Raw genomic sequence first — 25,560 nt, forward strand, 5'->3', positions numbered from 1 at the left:
GGGTGAGGGGGAAGACTGAGATGTGTTAATAGCCAGTGCCTACATCTAATTATTAAAGTCATTATTTTATTTGGAAAATTAGGCAAGTTTTTCCTTTCACACAGAGATCTCAAAATCTTCAGTAAATTATTCAAGCCTTGCCTTTTCCTTTCAAATGTAATATTTAACTTTAAAAAAGATTAAAATTACACCTAAGAAGTTAAAAAAGAATATGCTTCCAGACTTTGCCCTGCGATAATCTCTTCTTTCTCCTGATTAATATTAACGATTCACTCTTCTGAGAATGCTTCTGTGGCCGAGGTATCAGGCAGGCCATCTAACGTTTAGGTCAGCTGGTCTACTTGCTTGTAGAGTGTGCTTGAACTCAAAAATGCCCCTCCATATGCCACCACTAATTTTTTTTTGTAATTTCTCCAGAAACTTAAATGTATGAAAATTTATGCTGAATAGATAATAATGGTAAAGCGATACTCTGTTTGAGATATATAAGAGAGTCATGAAGTCTATTCTATTCGAAGGCCTTTTCACATTGCCCCATTACTGGAAAAATAGAAAGTAAAGTACTATTGGTATGTACTTTACTTACATCAGATAATATAATTTCAGCTTTAAACTATTTATTCAGATACCTTTGGAATATTTTTTAGCCGGTATGTAATTTTAGATGATCTCATAAAACAATACAAAAAAAAAGATGGGAGCTTAAATAGACCAGTTGAGTTAGATATTTATTTCCTGTCATTTTCAGTTTTGAAATAAGACATGCATTTAAAGTAGTAATTGGCCTTGTATTTTAACATGTAAAATTTTTACCCATTGTGATTTGTTTTATTAAATAAAGGCCACTTTATTCATTCTAGCGTTCAGTCAACATGTCTACCATGGTAGTGGAAAAGATGTGTATTATGTGTGCCCTTGAGGAGAATCACAATTTAGTGCCCCTAAATTTCTGTGTCTAGCAGATGGAAAGGGAAAATTATTTGGGGCACCATTGCTCTAGCTGCTAGAGAAATAGAAACTGAAAATGAGCCAGAGGAATACCATGTTCATGGTCAGGAAATATTCTGAACTACGACGGCAGGATCTCACCATAGTCAGCTTGCATGGAGGAACTTCTTTAACCAAACAGGCATATTCATACTTTCTCAGTACTGCCCACGTCTTTGGAGTGCTTCTTGCTGTTGCTTAACCGCACAGACAACTAGGACAACAGCAGCCACAATAAGATTTTGGAGGTTTTAGAGAAAAGAGAAGGCACATTGTCCTCTCCAAAGCACTAATGTTTGGAAAAACAGGAAGCTTTGAGGTGTGTGTAAGCAGTTCGGTTCAACTCTGTAATTTTCACGTTGACATGTTGGGCTTTCTTTGTTGGCTTGCTAAGGTTTTCCTTTGCTACATAGAATGTAGCCACGCAAACTGGATTAATGTGAACTTTTTTTCTTTTAGAGGCTAAATAATGCACTGTAGTTTTGATTTCAGTGGTACCACTCTGATATCAAACAGCATGATTATTATGCGCACATGCAAGTTATTTTAGCTATTTGACTCCAACAGGTTCAGGACCTTTTAGGAAATGATTTTTAGTGTCTTTTGGATTTAATTGACATTAATGGGACCACTAAAATAATATTGGAATTTAAGCTAAGAACAGTAGATATCTACATTAAATATGTTATGTGGATCCAGAGTGAGTTGTAGTTTATCAAAGTGTTTAATTCTAACCAAATACTTATAAAAACCATTAAGTAATATGGCATATACAACACAAGCATTCATTGTTTAATATTCATGGGTGTGGTTTTCAATGGATGCTAATTTTAGATTGAAAACCTGCTAGTAAGTCCTTAGGATAGTTCATCTTCTCCAGAAGAGCATAGATAAGCATGGACAATTAAAATTATTTAAAAGTATGTGTGCATGTGTGTTGGGTGTACGTATAAATACATACGTATAAATACATACGTATACGTACGTATAAATGTATATACAAAGTTAGTTTCTTAGTGAACATTTTAGAAAAAAAAAGTCATATACAACCAAATTTACCAAAACGGTTTTGTTTTGTTTAGGCTCTTTCCCTTTCAAAAGAATTAGAAAATCAATACTTAAGCATATTACCAGAGTAAATATTGCTGTAAAGATGGTACAGCGTAGAGAAAATAGAGAATATCAAGGTCATTGGTTCTAACATTTTAAAATGATCTCAATTTAATTCTTAATATTTTTAAATATACATCATTCACTATTTGGTCCTGCCAGGCATCCACATGGCACAATCAACTAAGTCTGTCAAATTAAAAAAAAATCAGAATTTAAACAACAGTGCCATATACATAGCTTCTTAATATGCACCTGTTTTTTTTTTTTTTTTGAAAGGAAATGGGATTGTTCATGAAAATCATAGTGTGGAAAAGACAATAGATTTGTAACAAAATGGACACCAATGACTTTTTTAAAGGGCTTAGAGAGGGAAATCTATTTAGAAATATATCAAGATGAAATTTCAGATTAAAAAATATTTTCAAAACATTTGAAACGAACTTAGAAGAATACATAAAGAGATTTGCCCCATTGTCATCAATAGGACAGAAATGATAAAACAGCATGTGCTTAAATATATAAACTAAGTAAATGTGAGTGACGGTTTTAAGATTATACTCCAAATGGAAATAAAAAGAACAGATCGCAGTAAGTGCTTTCCATGTGGAGTAAGTGAATACATAGTAAAATGAGGAAGCTGCAAAGCATTCTATCACACACACACACACACACACACACACCCCTGCTGATGCAATTTTTAAAGTTGCTGTGCTACGAATTTTCTTCTTGGGGCGTGTGGTTTGCATTTGATTTAATGCTTTTGTTTTTAAATCAATTCATGGAAACAATGAAAACTAAAGCTGAAGAGATGCCACCTAATATCCAGTTAAGTGTATCCAACAGAAATTGTTTATTCAGTGAGTGAAGTTTCCTTTTCTGCCTGGCTCTCCTCGGCTCTAACAGTGAGACCGCCTCAGCGACTTGGGTGTCAAGATGCTGTTACTTGTCACACTGCCTTCTGGACAGTAACTGAGACTTGGAGAGATTGCTTTTGATAAAAACTTGTTACCTGCCCCTGATGGATGAGAGGCCGAAAATTTGAGTCCCATCCAGTTCTGAGTATACTCGTAATGCGCATCATCAATCTTACTTTTTTGCTAACATATTTTTGTACCCCTTAAATATTTCTGAGGGCTTCATTAGCATTTATCATCGTTTTGGGTGTGTCATCTACAAACCACATGTCCATTTTTCATTTGCCTTGAAGTAAGGAAAAAAAAAGAAAAGAATTCAAAACAAATCTAATGGAGAATCTTCAGCAGTGTGTGGGTTCTTCTGTGTTGTGGCATTTGGAAATTTTTAATTCATTGGTTTTTTGGATTGGCATGTAGGGACCTCAGTGGTACAAGTGACAGCAACGGATGCTGATGATCCTACATATGGCAACAGTGCCCGAGTGGTCTACAGCATTCTGCAAGGACAGCCATACTTCTCAGTGGAACCAAAGACAGGTAAAAAGTGAAATGTGCCTCTTCGTGTAACGTCATCATTTATCTGTTGGCATAGAATTAATATTAGTGATTTTTTTAAAAAAAAACCTTTTATTTATTTTTTATCTTGATTTATTTTTGAGAGGTGGGGGGGAGGGACAGAGAGAGAGGGAGACACAGAATCCGAAGCAGGCTCCAGGGTCCGAACTGTCAGCACAGGGTCGGATGTGGGGCTCAAACTCACAAACTGTGAGATCATGACCCCAGCCGAAGTCGGATGCTTAACCAACAGAGCCACCTGGGTGCCCCATTAGTCGTTTTTATGCAATATACTTGGTACTGATAACGGATGCTACGTTATTACTGGGCTTTTCTCAGTGGGTGTCCTGTGGTAAGAAACAGCCGATGATTTATAGTGACATTAACATCTTTTAAGAATATTTTATTACATTTATCAGAATTTCTAGCAGAATTAAACAGAGTATTATATATTTAAAAAGTATTGCAGCTGCTGTCTCCTGACAAGAGAAGAAAATCTTGATTATTTATGTCACGTGTTATTTTTGTCTTGCCTCCTCTAACTCATTCACAAAGGAATCGCAGGCAGTTAAATTTAAATCTCAAGCAAAAATCTCCCTGCCAGGTAGTGGAGTAGGTAGTCGGTTCTGTTTATCTGTCTGGAGTCTGGTTTACTCAGGGAAATTAGTTTATGTTTTTATTTTTGTCAGTATATGAAGTTTATTGTCAAATTGGTTTCCATACCACACCCAGTGCTCGTCCCAACAGGCACCTTCCTCAATACCCATCACCCGCCCTCCCCCCCCCACCCCCCCATCAGCCTTCAGTTTGTTCTCAGTTTTTAAGAGTCTCTTATGCTTTGACTCTTTTCCACTCTAACCTCTTTTTTTTTCCTTCCCCTCCCCCATGGGTTCCTGTTAAGTTTTTCAGGATCCACATAAGAGTGAAAACATATGGTATCTGTCTTTCTCTGTATGGCTTATCAGGGAAATTAGTTTAAATGTAGCAATTCGGATGATGAGGTGCCCAATCAAAAATTAAGTTGATTCTTTTTTTTTTTTAATTTTAGAAGAGAAACATATTTTTATGAGTTGAGAGCCTGACTGTGTGGAATATGTGGTTGGTTGGCTAGGTGTTCTGTTTTGCTCTGGAGCTGGAATAGTTTACATTAAGTAAGACCAGAATTTGGAGTGCTGTTATCTTGGATAGAAAATAATGGTTTATCTGTTCTGCTTTTCTGGCTCTGTGTGTTGGTGGGGGGGGGGGGGGCGGTGTGGAGATGGGTGGTTTGAGCCGATGATTTTCCTCACCACCATGAAATCCAGAATTTGTCCATGTTGTAACTGTTTTGTCTTCATCATGAAGAAAATTGTTTTCAAACAGCCAAGCTTATGATTAGGAATATTGGAGAGTACCTGTGACCTTCGGTGCTGATTTGAATGCTACTCCTACTGTGTTCCATATTTGTCAATGGTAATATTGATTCATTTTCAAATCACTATGGAGGATCCATAGTGTAAGTGTCTTCTGAGAACGACAGGGGTAAGGTCTTCAGGAACAGAAAAATAAAATCCGATCCTAGCTCACCATTAGGATTTTTACAGAGACCGCGTTGCATCCTTCATACCAATATGGTGGTAGAGTGTTGAAGCCACCTGGACAGTCTCATAGAGAAGAAACAGTTCCGATTAAGCAAGTATTGATGGAGAAGTAAACGAAAGTATTTGATTGGTGATATGAATCCTGTGACTATGGAATATGTGCTTAGATTTAACGATAGATCTGAGAAGCCTAAATTCACACACCCACCCATTCCCTTATATATCTACTCTTTACAGCCTACAAAGACATTGACAAGTTTCTGACAATTTGCTCACAAATTATACACTTCTGCATTATATAACCTGTCCAAAAATAGCAGACACTTATCCCTAGGGTTCAATATTTTGCGGGAACTCTTGATTGGCCGGTGATTTTAGGTTTGTGGTAAGAGAATAGTTTTTTTTCTGAAGTCCAGTGGAGGTAAGGCCTCTGATTAAGTGGACAATAGTCTGTGTCGTGGGATCACATGATTAGTACTTCAAATTAATTTTAATTTCAGAATCTCAAGGATCGTGTAGAGTAGGAGATGAATTTAGTTTAATTTTGTTTAGACTTTTTCATACTGTAATTATGGTAATCATTGGGACTTCTCTTTCTAGAGTCATTAGTGCAGACAGATTCTGGGAATTTTTATCCTCTGCTAATTTCTCGTATGGATAGTGTATTATTTGCACGAATGTATTTTTTTTTTGACAGAAATGGAAAGTTTTCAATCCTTAAGGGCATGGAGATCCGTAAATGAAGTTTAACTTAGTCTTCATATTCGGTGTCAGTCTGATTTGTATCTATGTGAGAAATAATGTGATTTTTCTAAACCTTTAAATGGAAGAGTTTTTGAGAAGAAAGTAAAATGTTTGATAGGAAAAACACTGAAAATATGCTACCTCCAGTATTTGTGAAAATAAGGCACAGAGCATCACTATTAGGTACATTTCTGTAAGTTGAACTTTGGTTTTCTCTTTTCTAATATTGACAATACCCACTACTGTTTATTAACCACACATCATGAACCTAGCATGGCTAAAACCTCCAGTCACATATTTCACCTGTCGCACTACTCACAACCCATGTGACCAGAGGGTAACTGTATTTTCTACCTTCATTTCTCCGTCCATAAAACAAGAACGCAAGTAGCTGCAAAAGCCAACGTTAACAATTTGCTCTAACAAGCTAAAGGAATGGCGCTAAGAGGAGGATAAGGCAGCATTAAAAGGACTGTAGAGATGCCCATCCCCTGTCTCCATGATGGCGACAAACTTCTAAGAAGCTTGTGGTCATTCTCAGGTGTTCATCTAGTCTGTAACCTGCAAGCAAATAGATCCCGTGTTTCTGCCTATTTGATATGGGGCAGGACTGGCTACATTATTTGCAGTTCAAAATGGAAAAGCAGGTGCCGTCTTCTAAAATTAATAGGATTTCAAGATGTTATCAGCAGAGCAAGAAACCAAGCATGGGACCTGTGTGCCTGCAAAGGGCACGTGGCCAACGAGGCTGGCCCTGGAAAGTGGATTGAATGGGCAACGCCACTTGTCATTTAGGAGTTTCTTCTTAAACGTGAGAGGTGTAACTGCGTGATACGCACGTCATATGTGACATGCCTACCGGTTAAGTCGTAATTTTACGCAAGTAATTTAGTCATAATGAAGCCTGCCTCCCAAGTATGGCCTTCGACTGCGTTCCATTCTGTGGTGTGGCTCAAGGTGTGGAGGGCCCTCACTCCCATCAGGGCTTGCTGAGGACATCCTCTCACAGGTTGGAAGAGTCCATTCCTCAGTGACTCTTCATTTGAAGTTTACTGCTTCAGAAGCTTCCATGTTTACTATCATTGGCTCTTCTCTGGCTTTTTTGGTTCTGTTTCACATGCTTTGCTTATCGATAGACCAACCTAATATAAACAAGGCCTAGAGGCACAATTTAGGAAAGAGTGTAAACCAATAGGAAGAGATTCAGCAGGTACATCTAATGCGTCCCAGATCCGCACCACATGAAGCCCCGCAGCCCCGTGTCACCTGGGTCACGTGGTTGCCGAATCAACTGAGACCAGCCCAAGGCCTGAGTGTGCAGACGCCTGGCTTCAATGATTGTTTGGTTCTCTAAACTGGGGTCGATTTCAGAACCGGCTCTTATCTGTTACATTTAATACATATATAAATTCTTTAGAAGATTTCATGGTAAAAGAATATGCTTTAAAAAAAACAAAAATCATCAGTGGCTGGTAGGCAGAGAATCATCTGAAAATTTATTCCCAGACTCAAAAGCCAGAGAGATGTTCAGCAGTAATGAGGATAAATTTATGTTTCCTGTGCCCAGTACTTTTTGTGACCATGGATTATAAACAAATGAAAAGTTCTGGGTGATTGGGTCAGACGATACATCTATAGAAAACTGATTATTTCAGGAAGCTTAACATCTGAGCTCATCTCTCTTTTGAAGAGCTACAGGATATATTCTCATCATAAGGGGCTTAAAATGACTGATTATTGAAATTAAATAATATTGTTGTCTTCCATGAAAATCTCACGGAGCTACAGGGATCTGGTTAGAAAAGACTAGCCTTTACGACTTCAGAGTTACAGAGTGAACAATTTGCCGTATGTGTGTGTCCCTAATATATAGCAAAGTGCAAATCAACTCCAATGTATGAGAATTCTTTTCCAAATGTAGACAATTTTACTTAAAAGTAAAAAGCCAGCAAAAGTCATCGAACTGGAAATATATTTTGAATGTCCTGATGTAAATTCATTTCTCTCCCAATTATTCCAGTCTTGTCAAAAATATGCTTAATATTTGAGGTATTTGGAAATTACCTTTACTACCTGGATTACTCTGCAAACGTTGTGATGATTTTTGCTTTAGAAAAGTGCTATTTATAGGATTACATGTAAAGAAACAATTAGAGGTGTGAAAAATCAGTGAGTAACTTTGAATACCAGACTTTCTTAATAGTGCTATATTTCCTTACAAACATAATGCCACCAAGCAAAACCATGAAAGGATACAGTGTTCTCCTTGTTGAGTAGTTGAGATATTAAGGGCTCTCTCCACAACATAATAAAGGTGCGAGGACGAAAGTTCACTTGTACCTATTGATATTAGAAGGAAAAATAAGAGATGCGTAGAAATTAAAAAAAAGAATGGGAAATGATTCTAAACATAACTCATTAATATTTTGTCATCTAATGATACACACTTAATGCTCCAGTATTCAAGATGGCCAATCCTCAATTTATTTAGAAGAAAAAAAAAGGTTAGAAATAAATAAAGGATGATTAACATGAGAAACATAAGAAAGGAAAACAAAATGAAGAGGTTTAAGTCCCAGAACTCTTAGACAAAGATTATTTATGCTCATTATTACTGAGATCAGTGCTCACTGTTTTATGAATTGGGGTTAACAGAAGTATTGAAGAACAAATATATAATATTCATAGAACCGTGATGACACCAAGAAAAATATGTGTTAGACACTTACCAACTGAACCAAATGACTGGTTCCTTCGATTTTCATGTCTCTTGGATATGTCATATATTAAACACAAGCAGTATGTAGAGAGCCAAAGACTTCAGTGAAGGAGTTACCTAAAGAGACCTTGTATTGCTGTGTTTGTAGCAGAGGTGCCCAATAAGAGAAAGTGGTTAACGTTTAAAAACAAAACAAAACTGCCCAACTCAAAGAAGTGTAATCTAAGCACTTAAAATACGGATGTGCTGTTGATGTGTGTATGTGTGGGGGGGGATGTGTATTTGCTATCTAGTGCTCAGACTAAACAAAAGTATGGTTACTTAAGATAGTTTTAGTGCTGTTTAACTTGGAATCTTGGAACTGATAACAAATTGCTTAACTTTTAACTATACTATCGAAAAGTTTTTCTCATCTGTTTCCCGTGCCTAGAACAGTTACCATACTGTAGAATATCGTAAAGTATAGGGCAGGCCTAGTTTAGTGTCCCCTAGGCTTATACTTCGTGCTAAAATATAACACAAACTGTATATGAAATATAACACATATTATATATAAAATGTAACACGGCATTATTACATGTGTACGTTGAATTAGCAGCCTTTAAACTATTTAAATTGGCAGCCCTGAAAAAGTTATAAATTTGGAGAATAATAACCTTTTGTGCTAACCATGAGGAAAGAAAGAACCTCCATCCCAATTTAAAGAGCTGTTTTCAGTTATTTTATTTCCAAAGAACCATCCTCCATCAAGCAACTTGGTATGAGAAGTGCAGAGTACCAGAGTTTCTCTTTGTCAGGTCTGAATCAGTGAGGATTTAAATTCTGATTTCCCCCTAAAAGGTAGATTCTGTTTAATAAAATACATTAGACATCTTTCAAGCTATGGTCCTACGTGGATTAGTAAGACAGTCTGTTGGAAACGATGAAATTGCAAGAAATCTTAAAGATGACCTCATATTGCGAGTTTCAAGGTCTATATAGATCATTTTTAAATAGGTTTTTTGTTGATATCACCTTTGTGTACATGTACTAAGTATGTTAGGTATATAACACACATATAATTTATATATTTACATATACATGATTAAACTAAATTCTACCCCATAATTAAATATTATTGCCTAACATACCTATGCAATAATTAAATAGTTATTAATATAAAACAACCAGTTCAGTGCAACAATGATTATTCTGTCAAGTTTCTCCATTGGGCATCATGAAACTCTGGGATCAATTTCTCATACATCTGAAGCCTTAAGGGTGATCAATATTCAATGCAACTGATTAGAAGCAAATAACAACAAAACACATGAATGTTTTCACTGTTGCTGATTTATATTAACATAGTTGTTCTCATCTTTGGTGCTTTGTCACATCTTTCAGTATAGCATAAGATCATCCTGCATCATAACCACATCCGCAAACATAGCCATAGGTTGAAATGGTGTTTTTGTTAATAAACGTAAATCATTCTCATTTTTTTCTTTGTAGACTATTTCAGTTGTTTTTCTCAAAGAGAGGTGGTAGGAACCATAGCTGAAAGGTTTTTGGTGATTTCATGTCACCTGTGAATGAAGTTGTTGGAGAGCGTGAAAGAGAAGAAAAGGAGAGTTTCGTGACCATGTACCTATATGGGTAACTGCCCATCATTGTAGATAAGGACTTCATGTTACTTATTTATAAGTTGGTATTTCCTGAACCATATTTTCATAAAATCTAAACATCATCTCTCTCTCTCTCCAGTATCTAGAAGCCCTGCTTGTCCATGTTATAGCATTCTCTATGTTTTGTAATATTGTGTATAATTATTATACCCCCTGGTCTTTAATATGCATTAAGATTATTTAAAATAAGCAAAACAACAAAAGGCAACAACTCAAGAGCAACTTGCTACCTCTGTCAGTGTTCTTCGCCAGTATAAATGCAATGATTCATGATGCGTTTTACTGGGATTTGAAATTTTACAGGAGTCATCAAGACCGCCCTTCCAAACATGGATAGAGAGGCTAAAGACCAGTATTTGCTTGTTATTCAGGCAAAGGATATGGTTGGTCAAAATGGAGGACTCTCAGGAACTACGTCAGTCACCGTGACCCTAACTGATGTCAATGATAACCCACCTCGCTTTCCTCGAAGTAAGCTGGTTTGTTAAATGTTCCAAGTCCCCTAATTTTCCTTGCCAGTCTATACAAATGTCTCTCAAAGGGAATTTTTCCAAATGCTTTTCAAACAAGTAATTATCTTATTACAGGGGCGTGGTTTTAATTCAGAAGTGTGGAAATCCTATCTTTGTATTACTTCTGTCTTCAATATATTATGGTTTTTCTTTGGTTCCACGTTTTTAATACCGGACAGTTACTAAGTTTGTTTATAGATTCATCTGTTCATTCTAAGATCTTCTTTGCACACATTCTGTAATTATGAGATTGTTGCTAATTAATAACATTCAAATACATACATTCTGTACACTGACAGTATTGATTTATTTTTTTTACTCTACACTTTTTTTTTTTTACCACTTCATGCACATTAAACATTCCTACAGCAATTCGACCGCCTCTTTCTTGTGCAAACGTTCAGTGTTTCAAAAGTCAGTTCAAAGAACCAGAAAACCATATGGCCTCAATTTAGTTTCTATGACCAAAGTGGCTTTTGACTCAGCCAAGGAAAAGGAAAAAAAAATCTAGGTAGATATGTCTTGATTATATAAAAGCATTTCATCTCAGTCTCTTTTAGTTTTTTTTTTCTTTTTTTTTTTTTGTGTGTGCAGTATTTCTTTACAACGCTCAGGAAAATTCAGGAAATTGTATAGACTACAATATCTCTAAAATGTTTGTTCTACAGAAATGGGAAATTAAGCTCCCTTACAGATCTCAGAAACCAATAAACTCAAACAAGGAAGCTTTTTCTGTAAACATGAAGTTGCTATATTTTCCAGCAAATATTCCATCTGTGGATGTTTCATTTTTATTTTACACATTTTTTATATTTATATTATTTACAACAGACATTTTAAATTTTTTAAATGTTTGTTTGTTTGTTTATTTATTTATTTATTTATTTATTTTTGAGAGAGAGAGACAGAGCATGAGGGGGAGAGGGACAGAGAGAGAGAGACAGAATCAGAAGCAGGCTCCAGGCCCCAAGCTGTCAGCACAGAGCCCAATGCGGGGCTCAAACCCACGGACCATGAGATCATGACCTGAGCTGAAGTCGAATGCTCAACCGACTGAGCCACCCAGGCGCCCCTATACAATACACGTTTTAATGCCTCCACACAAAATAAAGTGAAATTACTCGAAATTCAGCATTCATAAAAAAATAAACTTACCCTTAATTGTGCCTTTGATACCTTATAATGGGAGAAGAGAGGAAGGTTTTGTAGAATAAACAAAACAATCATATAATTATATTGGGCTCACAATCAAATTAACTGTTCTTCTTTAATCCTACAGTGATAAGAATTGATACTTAGAATTTGTGTTATTCCAGTTGTCATGATTGGATAAGACACAGTACAGGTTTTCTAGCTTACTCTAGATAGTCTCCTGCTCATTAAAGTGAGGGAAGGCAAGGAGGGAAGGCTCAGATTTTCCAGACTGCCTGTAGCTAATATTCTAACCTTGAAATTTCTGGATTTTACTAAGGTCTCTTACGGATGTGTGAAAGAGATCACTTGAAAGTCATCAGCATCTCTTGTCATTATTATTATTTTTTTTAATCAGTAACTTGTCACAAAATTTAGAAAATTGCCAACAATAGTAATTCTGAACTGAACACGTGGTGCCTTCATATGGATACATTTTCAGTTCTTCTCGAAGAGAGTCTTTTCATAAGAAAGTGAAAATGCACCACGTTTAACAACCAGAAGGGAATGGAATAGGTGGAAAAAGCAGGAAAAAATAGAAGATCAGGGAAAACTGTTTCTGAGGAGTTTTCTAGTTTCAAAGGGATGGTTCATGGTCATGGTCATCTGCTTCCCAAACTTTTTTTTTTTTTTTGACTTTGAGAATGGTGAAGAGGAATTTTTACAAATGAAAGTTTGAAAAGCTTCTCTGTTTTTGCTTCTCTTTCCTTTTGTTTGAATAATACAGCCTCTGCTCTTGTGCCGTTGTGTTCCAAATCACTTCTACATAAACCCACACAGATAATCCTTCCTGATAAATCTATGAGCTAAAACAAGACCAATATTGTCTTTCATCAACTCCCTGGCCCACTTTTCTGATACTTTCATAGTAACAGACACTGTGATGTAAATTCTAACAATAATTCATCGGTACTATTTAGACCTGTATTTGCCCATTGGAAGCCTAAGCTATACAATTTTTGTTTTTAATATTTACAGTAATTATATTTTAATTATGTCAATTCACTGGTTATCTAGTAATCTTCTTCATAATTGTTTTAAATATATTTCATTATTAAAAGAAGCGTATTTCCCACCACTAGAAAAACAGGAATCGAGATTCTTCTCACACCTTTCCTCAGACTGTTTCTGCTGTTATATAGTGATTATCTAACCATCACCATGAGATTTCTCAAGTCTCTATGAAACTCGTCATTTATCTGATATTGCCTTAGCATCTTTTTTATGAACTATGAACACAAATTAAGCAAAGATGATGCAAAAGAACCAAATAGTTTTTATTGGTTAGCTTTTGTATAAAGCGTGTTCAATTCTTGATTTGAATTTCACAGGGTCTTACCAGTATAATGTCCCAGAATCATTGCCAGTGGCCTCTGTTGTGGCCAGAATCAAAGCAGCTGACGCAGATATAGGAGCTAATGCTGAAATGGAATACAAAATCGTGGATGGTGACGGATTAGGGATTTTCAAGATTTCTGTTGACAAAGATACACAGGAAGGAATCATTACTATACAGAAGGTAATATTTTCTTTATTCTTATTTTCTGGGAGGGTGACGCCACGGAGCATACTAAGAACCATGTTTACTTTGATGGAAGAATGTATTAGACAAAATGAATGGCCATATGGAAATATTGTTATGTTCTCTTTAGGAAGAAAGCTATGCGTTTACTTTTAGGTGTCAGAATCATAGAGAATCGCGAATGGCATTCGTAATCATGCCCTGCAAGTCTGTTCTCTAAGTAAGAGGATAGACTTATCGTAGTTCTGTGACCGTAAGGCCCACTGGCACATTAACAGCAAAATGTCAGCACAAAGTCCGCCACCAGGTTTGAACTCACAAACCATGAGATCATGACCTGAGCTGAAGTCAGAGGCTTAACCAACTGAGCCACCCAGGCACCCCACAAATGTACTGTTTCAAAGGTCCTAATGGAGAGGGGAAGATGTTTCTTTGTTGACTATTCCAGGAATGAAACCCTAAAATCAACCACAAGTCTTCGTGAGCAAACTAGACAAACACTCCATCTCTGTGAAAAAAAGTACAAACTTGGAAATAGCGACCAAAGTGTTGAAGACTTGCTACATTATCAGTTCTTCCTTTTTAGAGTTTATGCTAATTGAAGTACTTAAAGAATTCATACAAACAGAGCATGAAAAGTTGTGAAGCCTATCATAATCCCTTAAGTATAAGTGCAGAGGAGATAGAAAATTATTATAATCCTAACTAAAGACTGTTTGTCCTAGTATATTTAAATTAGCTCCCAACACTGATTAGATATGGGAGAAAATGAGCTGTTTACTCCCTTTGCTCTGTATAGACACGATCTTTGACAACTGTTAAATTAAAAAAAAAAAGGGGGGGGAAAGGAATTATTACAGAATATAGTCTTATTGTCTCAACTAAGTACTGAAAATTAAAACGTGAGAATCCCACCCCCCAAATAATGGAATTTTATGCCAGTCTGACAATCCAGGTGTATAACTCTGTAATTAACACTCCTGGATAATTAACACATGTCAATAAAGAAAGTTATATTTTAGTTGTTACCGGAAAACATATGTTTGATTTCAGGCCAATGGGCAAAACATTTCTGCAATTATTTCCAGTGGACAGCTGCTGTTTTAGCTCAGCTGGTGACAATCTGTGTAAAAAAGTTTTAATAACTAGGACAGGCCAACTGTTGGCAAAATGTTTTGTTGTCTAAAATAAAAGAAATGCAGTAAAGTACAGTGCTGCTCAGAGATTTCAAAGATTCAGCTGAAATATTCATCTGAAATCAGTCTGTTCATACTGAAAAATTTTTAATATATATTGAAGTTATTTTTGTTGAACACGTGCATTTCATATATTATAAAGAGAGCATAAATCATTGAAAAACATATACACAAATATATATTTGATATTTGTGGCAGTAATAAAATTATGTCCAATTTCTTAATATTTTTTGAAGTTTTAGAGAATTGTTAATTCTGGTCACAGTCAAATAGGATACTCTTTTTTGTTTTCTTTTTTAAATTTAAAGCTCTGAAGTCATTTCTAACTTCTCTTCTTTCTCGTTTTTGAGCCATATTAGCTCTTGGCTGTAGGTTTATTTGTATTTTTCTATTGTCTTTAGCACTATCCTAAGGTTGGTTATCATTACTCACTCTGAAACTATTTTAAAAGCTCCCGAGCTCACAACCTGTTTCTAGCTTCTCAAATCCATCTTTTGTTTAAATTGCTGTTCAAAATTCAAAACCACTTTATTAGTCCAACTAGATTGAAAACAATCTCCCTTATACTAAGGAGATAGGAGAGAGTGATGTGACAAAGTGATAGGAGGCAGTAAAATAATCATTAAGGAGGTTATATATTTAGAAATTCCAAAGAATTCATTGAAGGATTTTTAGAATTAACAAGAGCTTTCAATATAAGAGCTACAGTAGTCAATTTCAGTGAAATTGGCATCTGTATTTCATTCCAGGTAAAATGCTTCCAGAAGTTCCTCACAGGGAGTACAGTGAGCAAAAACCTGTATGAGTCCCATAAATTCAGTATTCTTTCTGTACTAGAGAGTAGTGAAATCATCTGTGAAATCCAGAATGGATTTTTGAAACTGAGTCACGAGAGCATTCTTACTAAAACCGGGAAATTCTGAAAGAAGACAAAGGAAGCATTCTTCCGTTGTTCTTAGACTATTTTAAAATTTTCATTTAGAAAAACAGTAGAATGCTATGGGGAATCCATAAAAATGACCCTTTTTGTGATAGGTTTTTTAGTCTCTCCTAACTAGAGGAAAACATCTACAACCTGGTGCTGCTAGGATTTGATGTATGTATTTATTCCGATGATTGTGAACACCTCTAAAGATTATTTCACATTTGGACAACCGAGTCCCATTGTCTCCATTCAGATAGTCATTTCTCTTGGAATTAGGTTATTTTGTACCTGTGAACCGTGCTTCATAATCACCTGAACTTGTTTTCTCTCGACTCTGTAGTATAGTAAAACTTCAGTTATTTGTTTTTTCATAAACAATGCACTGTCATGATTATAATGCGATTTATTCCAGTTTGAGAAAATTGTTGTCCTATTTTGAGACATTTACATATGTTACACTTTGCACAGAGTGAACTTAAGAGCAGAGAGCGAAGAATAGGAAAACTGTAACTTCTTTTTTTTTTTAATTTTTTTTTTTCAACGTTTATTTATTTCTGGGACAGAGAGAGACAGAGCATGAACGGGGGAGGGGCAGAGAGAGAGGGAGACACAGAATCGGAAACAGGCTCCAGGCTCTGAGCCATCAGCCCAGAGCCCGATGCGGGGCTCGAACTCATGGACCGTGAGATCGTGACCTGGCTGAAGTCGGACGCTTAACTGACTGCACCACCCAGGCGCCCCTGTAACTTCTTTTAAAAGAAGATACATTAGTAAAAGAGAAATATGTACAGAACTGTGGAAGATTACTTTAAGTTACGCTATTATTGCCCCCTGTCTTGTATAAAAAATGTTTATAAATAGGACCAAATAGGCAGAATCCACAAGGCTGAAGGTTTTTGTAGGTATTGCCACAGAATTAGTTTTCCGCAACTTAAATATTCACTCTATACATTTGGAATAAACATGATTACATAGTTTAAGTGTTGTTTAAAAATTATGACAAAAATACAGTGATTCACAGTTAAAGTGCCGTACAAGCTGGTTCTTTGGCCATTTATGAATGATTTAATGATAACCTTGGCGAGCAGTTCTACAGGGCTTCAAAATTCACAAAGTGTCAACATAAATATTCCTCCATGTGAGCGAACACTGTTGGTTTTTTTTTCCCCACTTAGAAGTTCTTCTGCTTGCAGTCTCATATCCTAATTTACAGGGGGTGTCCTTTAGCTTTCTACTTTTCCTTTGAGATATGTCAGTCCTGTCTCTAACGTACTTCAGTTTGCAATGCAAGACCTCAGCAGGGGTTAACGACGCAGTTTTGCTTTTCTAAAATTCATTCCCATAGAGTCACAGTGCAGTAGAAAAGGATGTGTGTTCGAGACGCATTTCCTGTGAAGGACAAGTACACATTCCTCTCCGGCCAACAGATGGTGTTTGGTGGGTCACGTGGTCACTGTCAAACAGCATATTGAAGCTTCTTCTGGCCGATTCTGTGCTATCTTCATAATCTCCTTATATTCATACCTTAAGAAATTCAGAATGACGCCAAAGCCACAAAATAATAAAGCATTACTGTAGAAGGATCCATAAGGTGGCCCGCACCCATCCACTGCTGGGGAGAAAGAGTTCAAATACGCAGTTTCCTTCGAACCTTCAACTTGGCCGCAAGGATTTCTGAGCTCCCGGGTTTACCATCTTGTTATTGAAATGTGTCCTTTGTCGACTACTTGAAGTGATGAGGGGCTAATCCCCAGAGTCAAGTTTGTATTTCAGTATTTCATACAAGGCTGTTTGTTGATGTATAGTGGAGGAAACTGACAACATTCACAATTCTTCTTTTTTCTTATTATTACATTTTTCTTTCAAGGATCCAATTCAATTAATCCCGCTGTGGAGGCACGTTCCTCAAAATGGAACAAAGATGTTTCCCTTATTTGACTGTGAAAGGCACAAATTTGGAATTAAAGGCCGACTGTCATAAGGTTAATACAGTAACTCTAGTTGACTTCTGAATTTCAGATTATATTTTCCAATTAATTCAACCCATTGTTACTGTATATATTTAAGTAGATCCTTCTGTCATTTTAATCATTATGCTCATGTGTGCATATGTATAGGCTCTCTGCTTATCAACGTATAAACTTACCTGTGTGTGAATAGCCAAGAGTAGAGATGAATTTAAGGTCTTAAAAAGGAAGTAAGAAATTGACAGTCTCTGAAGGAAGTTGATAGTAATGTACATGTCAACGCATGGTAGTCTTGATCAAAGAGGCAAAGGCCATGTTCGCTTGGGAGTATTTTCTGTTTGCTTTGATGTTTGATAGTTATCAGAGCAATGTTCTTGGAATATATGTATGTCAAAGACATTTTTCAGTGAGTCCATCACTATTTTTTTTTTTGCTTAGTATAAACAAGTCACAGATAATGTACAAATTTTTCCTTTACTTCTGTCTTTTTTTCCATGGTGTGTTGTTTCCTAAATTAGCTTCAGTGGGTAGGCTTCCAAGAAAGAGATATTTAAGAAAGAGATAAGAAAGGATTTAGTGATTGTGTAAGAAAATTGGAGAGAGAATTTAAGGAGAAAACTAATGTTTCTAGTATGAGTAACTGGGTAAGTGTGTCCTTGAATAGGGGTGTGCAAATGATTACTATGGTTTGAAATACACGTGAAGCGCCTATGATATCTGGATAATAATGTCTAGGAGGTCATGAATAAGGATTTGCAGCTTAAGGCAGAGGCCTGGAGTACAAACTTAGGTCTGGGAGGCATTACCATATGCATGACAATTACAATTAAAGGGACACTGGAGAATTCCTTAAAGCATGTATGGAAATTATGGGAAAGAGGTGCCTGGATGATCTCAGGGTTGTGAGTTCAAGTCCCACAGTGGGCATAGAGCTTAGTTAAAAAAATAAATGAATCAAGTGAGGGAAAGAATGCTTTAGACACTGGTGAAACTGAAAACTTTAAGTTAGAAGGGCAGAGAAGAATTCAAAAAAGAGAAATTGTTTTATTCTTCCAGCATTAAGGTATTTGCAGAGAGTTTAAAAATAAGTAGTCAAAAGCAAATTAAATACATATATACATATATATATACATATCTGTATATGTATATACGTATACATATGTATACGTATATACGTATGTATTAGGTTCACTGCTGTTAGCACAGAGCCTACTTCAGATAGATCCTCTGTCCTCCTCTCTCTGTCCCTCCCTTGCTCGAGCTCTGTCTCAAAAATAAACCTTAAAAAAAGTATATACACATACACACACACACACACACACACACACACACACAGAAAAGTAATTGCATATATTATCAATAGAGGAGGGAACTGATGGAGCCTGGAATCTATTTTAGGTGATAAAGACAGAATATAACCAATCAGGAAATGATTAGAAGAGTCACGGGCCTGGAATTCAAAGAGATTACATGTCTAGACATGACCCCCTCCCACCATTTCATTTGGTCATTTCAAGGCTTGTTTGGTTCACTTTTACTGGCTATGCTGCTATCACCTGTCACAAACTGAAGCCACCAACTTTTATTCTGTGTCTCTCCACAACTGTGTCAGCCATCTATTGTGACTTAACCAATTACCCCCCAAATGGACTACTTTAAACAACAGTTTTTCTTTAGGTCATGACTTTGTGGGTGAGCAATTTGGTGGGGGTTTAGCAGAGTGATTTTTCTGCTGGTCTTAAGTAGGCTCATCTAAGTGGTGAGCTCCTGGTCAGCTTGGTGGCTTCTCCATGGAGGTGGCTGTCTGTCTGCTGGGACAACAAGAGGGGCAATGTGGCTCACATCATCCAACAGCTAACCTGGATTTATTCCAAGAACGGCAAGAACAGAAGCTGCAGGGACTCACGACGCCGATGTCTAGAATTGGCTCATCACTGCTGCCACATTATATTCATCAGAGCAACACAGGCCAGTCCAGATTTGAGCAGTGAGTGGGAAACACACACATGTACACACGCACACGAAAAGAAAGGAGCTATAAACATTGTGGACGCTGGGAAAGTAGAAAAAAGATTTTGAGTCCCAGCTGTGCTCCAGAGAGACTCAGCTCAAAAAATCTTCACGGTGCACACAGAAGGAATGGTGGAAGTAAGAATCTCAGGTCAGCTGACGTCTACTCTCGCCTTCTTTCCTGTGTCAGCTTTACTCACAAAATAATTGTGTGGATCAAAATAAATCAGTATTTGCCACCGTTTGGTAAAGGCTCCCAGGAAAACACGAGCTAAACTGCCTTGGGGTCATAATCTGGGTTCAGCTTGCCTGAAAATGCGTGACACCCTTCTGTAGGGCATCCCTTGGTATCCTCAGTCGTGCATGCTGGGAAATAGAGACCTCTGCCTGGGCTGTTGCGTGAACCAGGTGTTAGATGCTGGGCAGGAATGTAGTCTTTTGCAAAGGCTTGTTTCCTGTTTACTGCTTATGAAAATCAAAACAGTCTAGTAAATTCACAGTAGGAGGTTCTGGTACACAGAACCCTGTGCCTTCCCAGAGAGATCTCTACATCCTAATCTCCGGAACCTGTGAATAGTTTATATTACAAAAGGAATTTTGCAGATGGGATTAAATTAAGGAACTCAGGATGGGGAGATTATCCTGGATTATCTCCTTGGGCTCAATGTAATCACAAGGTCTTTATATGAGGGATGCAGGGAGAGTCAGAGTCAGAAAAGAGATGTGATAACAGAACCAGAGAAAGAAGTGATATGTTTTAAAGATGGAAGAAGGCGGGCGTGGGGGGGGAGGCAGGTGCACCTGGGTGGCTCAGTCTGTGAAGCGTCCGACTTTGGCTCAGGTCATGATCTCACCGTTGTGGGTTCGAGCCCAACGTTGGGCTCTGTGCTGACAGCACAGCCTGGAGCCTGCCTCGGATTCTGGGTCTCCCTCTCTCTCTGGCCCTCCCCGAGGCCTTGAGAAGGAACACATCCCCTGCCAATACCTTGATTTAGACTTCTGCACTCCAAAGTGGCAAAACAATACTTTGATGTTTTTTAAGCCGCTAAATTTATGGTGGTTTGTTACTGCAGTAGTGGGAAATTAACACATATGTCAAATGGAGCATTTCTGTGAGTGGAAAAGCTAATCCAGACAATAACATAAAAGAGAAAGCAAGACATTAACTAGGCCTGGATAAGAATCTGGATAATTCCTGATTTAGGCATTCTGTGCTCAAGTTGAAATAATGTACAATGGCAGTGCACATTTTGGTGATAACAGCCCTCAGTGTCTCTCACTCGAATCTCACCCACCCCCCAGTATGGACTGCTTGTTTCCAAGTCAGTTTTATAGGATTTCTCCCACTTTCTTCCTTTTGTCATCATCCTGAGATTAACTCCTACTACTTTTGTTTGTTTGTTTTAGATGATCTGATTTATACTTCCAATTCATTCTGATTTTCTTTCTTAGTCTGTGGGAACAAAGACACTGGAGCCACCCTGTGTGATTAGGAGTAAGAAAGTCAATCTCTCTTGACTCAGTTCTAGATTTGTTAAAAAGATCTGTTAGGAGCTGTATTATCTTGTGAGAATCAATGATGTTAATAATACTGTTAAACACTTAGCATGATAACTTGCATATGGTAAGGCTATATAAATGTGTTGTATTTTTATTTCTTTTATTATTTTATAAATTATTTTTTAGAGAGAGCATGAGTGCAGGAAAGAGGCAGACAGAGGGAGGGAGAGAGAGAGAGAGAGAAAAAAAATCTTAATTAGCTCCACACTCAGAGCAGAGCCTGACATGGGACTCAATCCCACGACCCTGGGATCATGATCTGAGCCAAAATCAACCAACTGAGCCATCAAGGCGCCCCATCAATGTGTATGGTTAATGGGGAATACATCGAGCAGCTTATAGTTCTACCTCTTTGTGGATTAGTTCAACTAAAAATCTGAAATGTATGTGCATTTAACTGTCTCAGATTTTTTTAAGTTACAAAATGGAGATGTGTTATGATGCCTGCTTGAATTATCTCTTTTTTTTTCATATCAAGATTAAGAGATGTTAATTTAATTACTCATAGAAGTCAAAAGACACCTGTGTGGCTAGATAATGGAGATAGTTACTCCCGATATGTATATCTTTACTTTATTCCTAATGGGTTGACATAACTTAATGTTTCGGGCTTAAACATTTCTGCAATTATTCGTAAGATCTTTGGTGGGGTACCAATTTACCTATAGAGTACCAAAAATTTTCTGTGTAGTAATAATAGTATATTAGCAAAATGTGAATATTTGTATCAAGTACCTGATACAGAGCTGCATTAAAGTACAATTTTTTGAAAAGTTAAGATAATAATTCTCCTAGAAACATAAACTGGACATGGTGGTGTCTCATAATCTTTTTTTGCTTAGTCTAAATTTGCTTGTACTTATTTTGCAACGTTTCAGATTATTTGTTTGTCCTTAAATGTTTTTAATGCATCAACATAATGCATCCAAATATAGAATAATATAATAATTTGAAACCTGTGTTTCCCTTCTCTTATCCTCTATATAAAAAAAAAGGTACTCTATTGTCCAAATCTGAACATAGGTTTTATGATTCACAAAAGTTTTCAAGGCAAATAAAACCTTCAGAAGATGCTAAAATCACTTGTACCTGTCAGCAAAAATTGCACTGGACAAATTTAAACAGCTTAAGACAGACTTCAAGGATATTGCAGTAGGAGAAGGAGACCATAATTCAGTCTAAACTCAAGTCAGAGGAGGGCGCCTGTGTGGCTCAGTAGGTTGAGTGTCCGACTCTTGATTTCGGCTCAGGCCATGATCTCAGTGTTGAGATTGAGTCCCACGCGGAGCATGGTGCCTGCTTGAGATTCTCTCTCTCCCTCTGCCTTCCTCCCACTCCCATGCACACTTACTTTATCTCGCTCTCTAAAAAAAATTTTTTTTAATAATAATAAACTCAAGTCAGGTGAGAAAGAGGGCTACTGAGTTAGGATTTAGTATCTACGAAGAGAGATAACGACATTTGTCCTGATTGGCTTTACCCAAAAGAAAAGTAGATTTTCTTGTACTTTTATGACGGGGGGTATTTTTATAACTTGGAGTAAGGCTTAGACTGAAGGTTGGCTCCTACCCTCCACAGCAGCCAGCAGCTAGAGGGTCTGTCTTCCTTGATAATGACATTTCAAAGAGATGGCTCCCCATTTCTTGAGGAAGACATTTCTGGGCTGTAAAAATGGCAAGATTTTTTTTTTTAATTTACCTCTCAAAGGGGCAGAGAATGGGCTTATGATACAAGCTGTCTAAGAAAAGGGCTGTCAGGGGCCAAAGTCAGGAAGAAGCCTACCTAAATTTAGGCAAGTGGGAAACATGAAGGCCTCCTTGGGCACAACCCAAGAAAGGGTGAAAATAAAGGCAATAATGCAGTTGCACATGATAAAGGTGTGTTTTGCTTTTGAAAAGTACTTGGGGGGAGTAACTTTAGAACTCTCATCATTGTATTTAAATGCTATTTAAATTTATCCTTGCTGAGAGACCTTTTTCAAGGTTGTGGGTCATTTTTAAGGTTTTGGACAGTAGGTTTATTTGAAATCATTGTAAAGGGAAAATTGTGAGTGGGGTTATTTTTCCATAGGTAAAATATGGCCTCATCTAGGCCCACTTACTAAAGGGAGACAAACGATTTCTATTGGTTTGATCAACAAGTAGGGAAGATATTGAATACAAAACAATGTGCTTTGATCCAAAAGACAGCTGGAATCTCCAGAGAAAGAAGTGTTTTACAAATGACAATCTTTGGGGCGCCTGGGTGGCGCAGTCGGTTAAGCGTCCGACTTCAGCCAGGTCACGATCTCGCGGTCCGGGAGTTCGAGCCCCGCATCAGGCTCTGGGCTGATGGCTCAGAGCCTGGAGCCTATTTCCGATTCTGTGTCTCCCTCTCTCTCTGCCCCTCCCCTGCTCATGCTCTGTCTCTCTCTGTCCCAAAAATAAATAAAAGTTGAAAAAAAAATTAAAAAAAATAAAATAAAATAAAAAAAACAAATGACAATCTTCGTGCTTTTGCACAAAATCAACATTAAATATAAGACACTAAATATATAGACAGGGACACACACACACACACACACACACACACACACACACACACACACGCTCTAATCAGCTCTTATGGTACCACTCCATGTTTAGAAGAGCAGAAAGAGAACAATCTGCAAAGGAAAAGGTTAACTTCGGGGGGTGCCTTGGTGGCTCAGTTGGTAAAGTGTCCGACTCTCGATTTCAGCTCCGGTTGTGATCTCATGAAACATGAGATGTCATGAGATCGTGAAGCCCTGCTTCAGCACAGCCTGGTTGGGATCCTCTCTCCCTCTCGCTCTGCCCCTCTCCTCTGCACGCATTGGTGTGTACATGCACACGTTCTCTCTCTCAAAATAAATGAATATTTTTAGAATATTTTTTAACGTTTATTTATTTTTGGAGAGAGAGAGTGTGAGTGGGGGAGGGGCAGAGAGAGAGGGAGACACAGAATCCAAAGCAGGCTCCGGGCTCTGAGCTGACAGCACAGAGCCCGACACGGGACTCGAACCCACGAACCACGAGATTGTGACCTGAGCCGAAATCAGACACTCAACCGACCGAGCCACCCAGGCACCCCAATAAATATTTTTTAAAAAGAAGAGTTTAATATGGATCAATTCCTAAACATCAACTTCTGCATTGCTCAAAAGAACAAGAGCTAAAAGGAGGCTGTTGAGCTTAATGAGAGCACCTTTGGCTGTAGACCAGTAGCCAAGCTATATGGAGAAAGAAGAATGTAGTGCAGTGATTTTGTTAAATGAATTCATGATTATGTTTTAACTTAGGTTCTACTATTAAAAATGCTAAAAATGGCAGGGGAACTATGGAGACCCCACTCTATATGATATATATTTTTTAAATCCAAGCCACCATATTATAAAGTGATTTTACTGAAGGTGTAGGTGTCATGGGGGGTGTCCTCTTCCAGAAGAGGAAGGCATGGTCTTAACTTTCATTGGATTTGCTCATAATCTAGCAGGAAATAATGGCACTAAGAATGATAACGACCAAGTGAATATTTTTACAGCGATTACTCAGTGTTGGGCAGTGTTCTACGTATTTTAAAGCAAGGAATACTTTATAGCAAACCTGTGAGGTCGGCGACGTAGGCAGGTGCCTAAATTTGATAATGCCATACAATACGAAGCCCTAACTGCTCTTCGAGCCTGCTTTTTGTAGCAGGAAGGGAATAGGTGGTGGGTGGACGTGGCCTTGAGTTCACATAATGTGCCTACCCTTCTACACATGTAACTTTACACTTCCGTTGTGACTCTCTGCTGTTTGGTTTTCACATCAATTAATAATACCAGCCTTGCATCGTTTTATTTATTTTTTTTATTTAAAAAAAATTTTTTTTTTCAACGTTTATTTATTTTTGGGACAGAGAGAGACAGAGCATGAACGGGGGAGGGGCAGAGAGAGAGGGAGACACAGAATCGGAAACAGACTCCAGGCTCCGAGCCATCAGCCCAGAGCCCGACGCGGGGCTCGAACTCCCGGACCGCGAGATCGTGACCGGGCTGAAGTCGGACGCTTAACCGACTGCGCCACCCAGGCGCCCCTCGCATCATTTTAAATGCACGTTAAAAATGTGTATAAAACTTCTTGTTCATGGTTAGCCTTCAACATAAGGTTTATTATGTGTTAGGTACGGGGATTCTGGGAACACTCATAAAAGAAAAGATGATCACGAGTATCCTTGAGATTTCAATAAGAGACACGGAAGACAAAATTATGTGGGAAAGAAGGGCCAGCAGGCGATACGAACTGGAAGACGAAGTGTGATGCTCGTAGTGAATAGTGCATTTTAATTGTAGTAAAAAGGATGGGAGAAAGAAGGGTGAGCATCTAGTCTGGAAAAATAAGCTTATTTTCTTGGGCTCCCTAG

At 37.6% G+C, this 25,560-nt stretch overlaps 1 protein-coding gene across 1 annotated transcript in view; it reads left to right on the plus strand.

Annotated features, from left to right (window-relative positions):
• CDH7 (cadherin 7) overlaps nucleotides 1-25,560 on the plus strand; it is a 76,226-nt gene that overhangs the window by 11,648 nt on the left and 39,018 nt on the right. The window contains exons 5-7 of the mRNA XM_047826675.1: nucleotides 3,432-3,551; nucleotides 10,580-10,747; nucleotides 13,311-13,498. Coding sequence (XP_047682631.1) covers nucleotides 3,432-3,551; nucleotides 10,580-10,747; nucleotides 13,311-13,498 — 476 coding nt within the window. The remainder of the gene's footprint in view (nucleotides 1-3,431; nucleotides 3,552-10,579; nucleotides 10,748-13,310; nucleotides 13,499-25,560) is intronic.

The sequence above is a fragment of the Prionailurus viverrinus genome, chromosome D3, assembly GCF_022837055.1.
Source record: "Prionailurus viverrinus isolate Anna chromosome D3, UM_Priviv_1.0, whole genome shotgun sequence".
In the NCBI taxonomy this organism is placed as follows: Eukaryota; Metazoa; Chordata; class Mammalia; order Carnivora; family Felidae; genus Prionailurus; species Prionailurus viverrinus.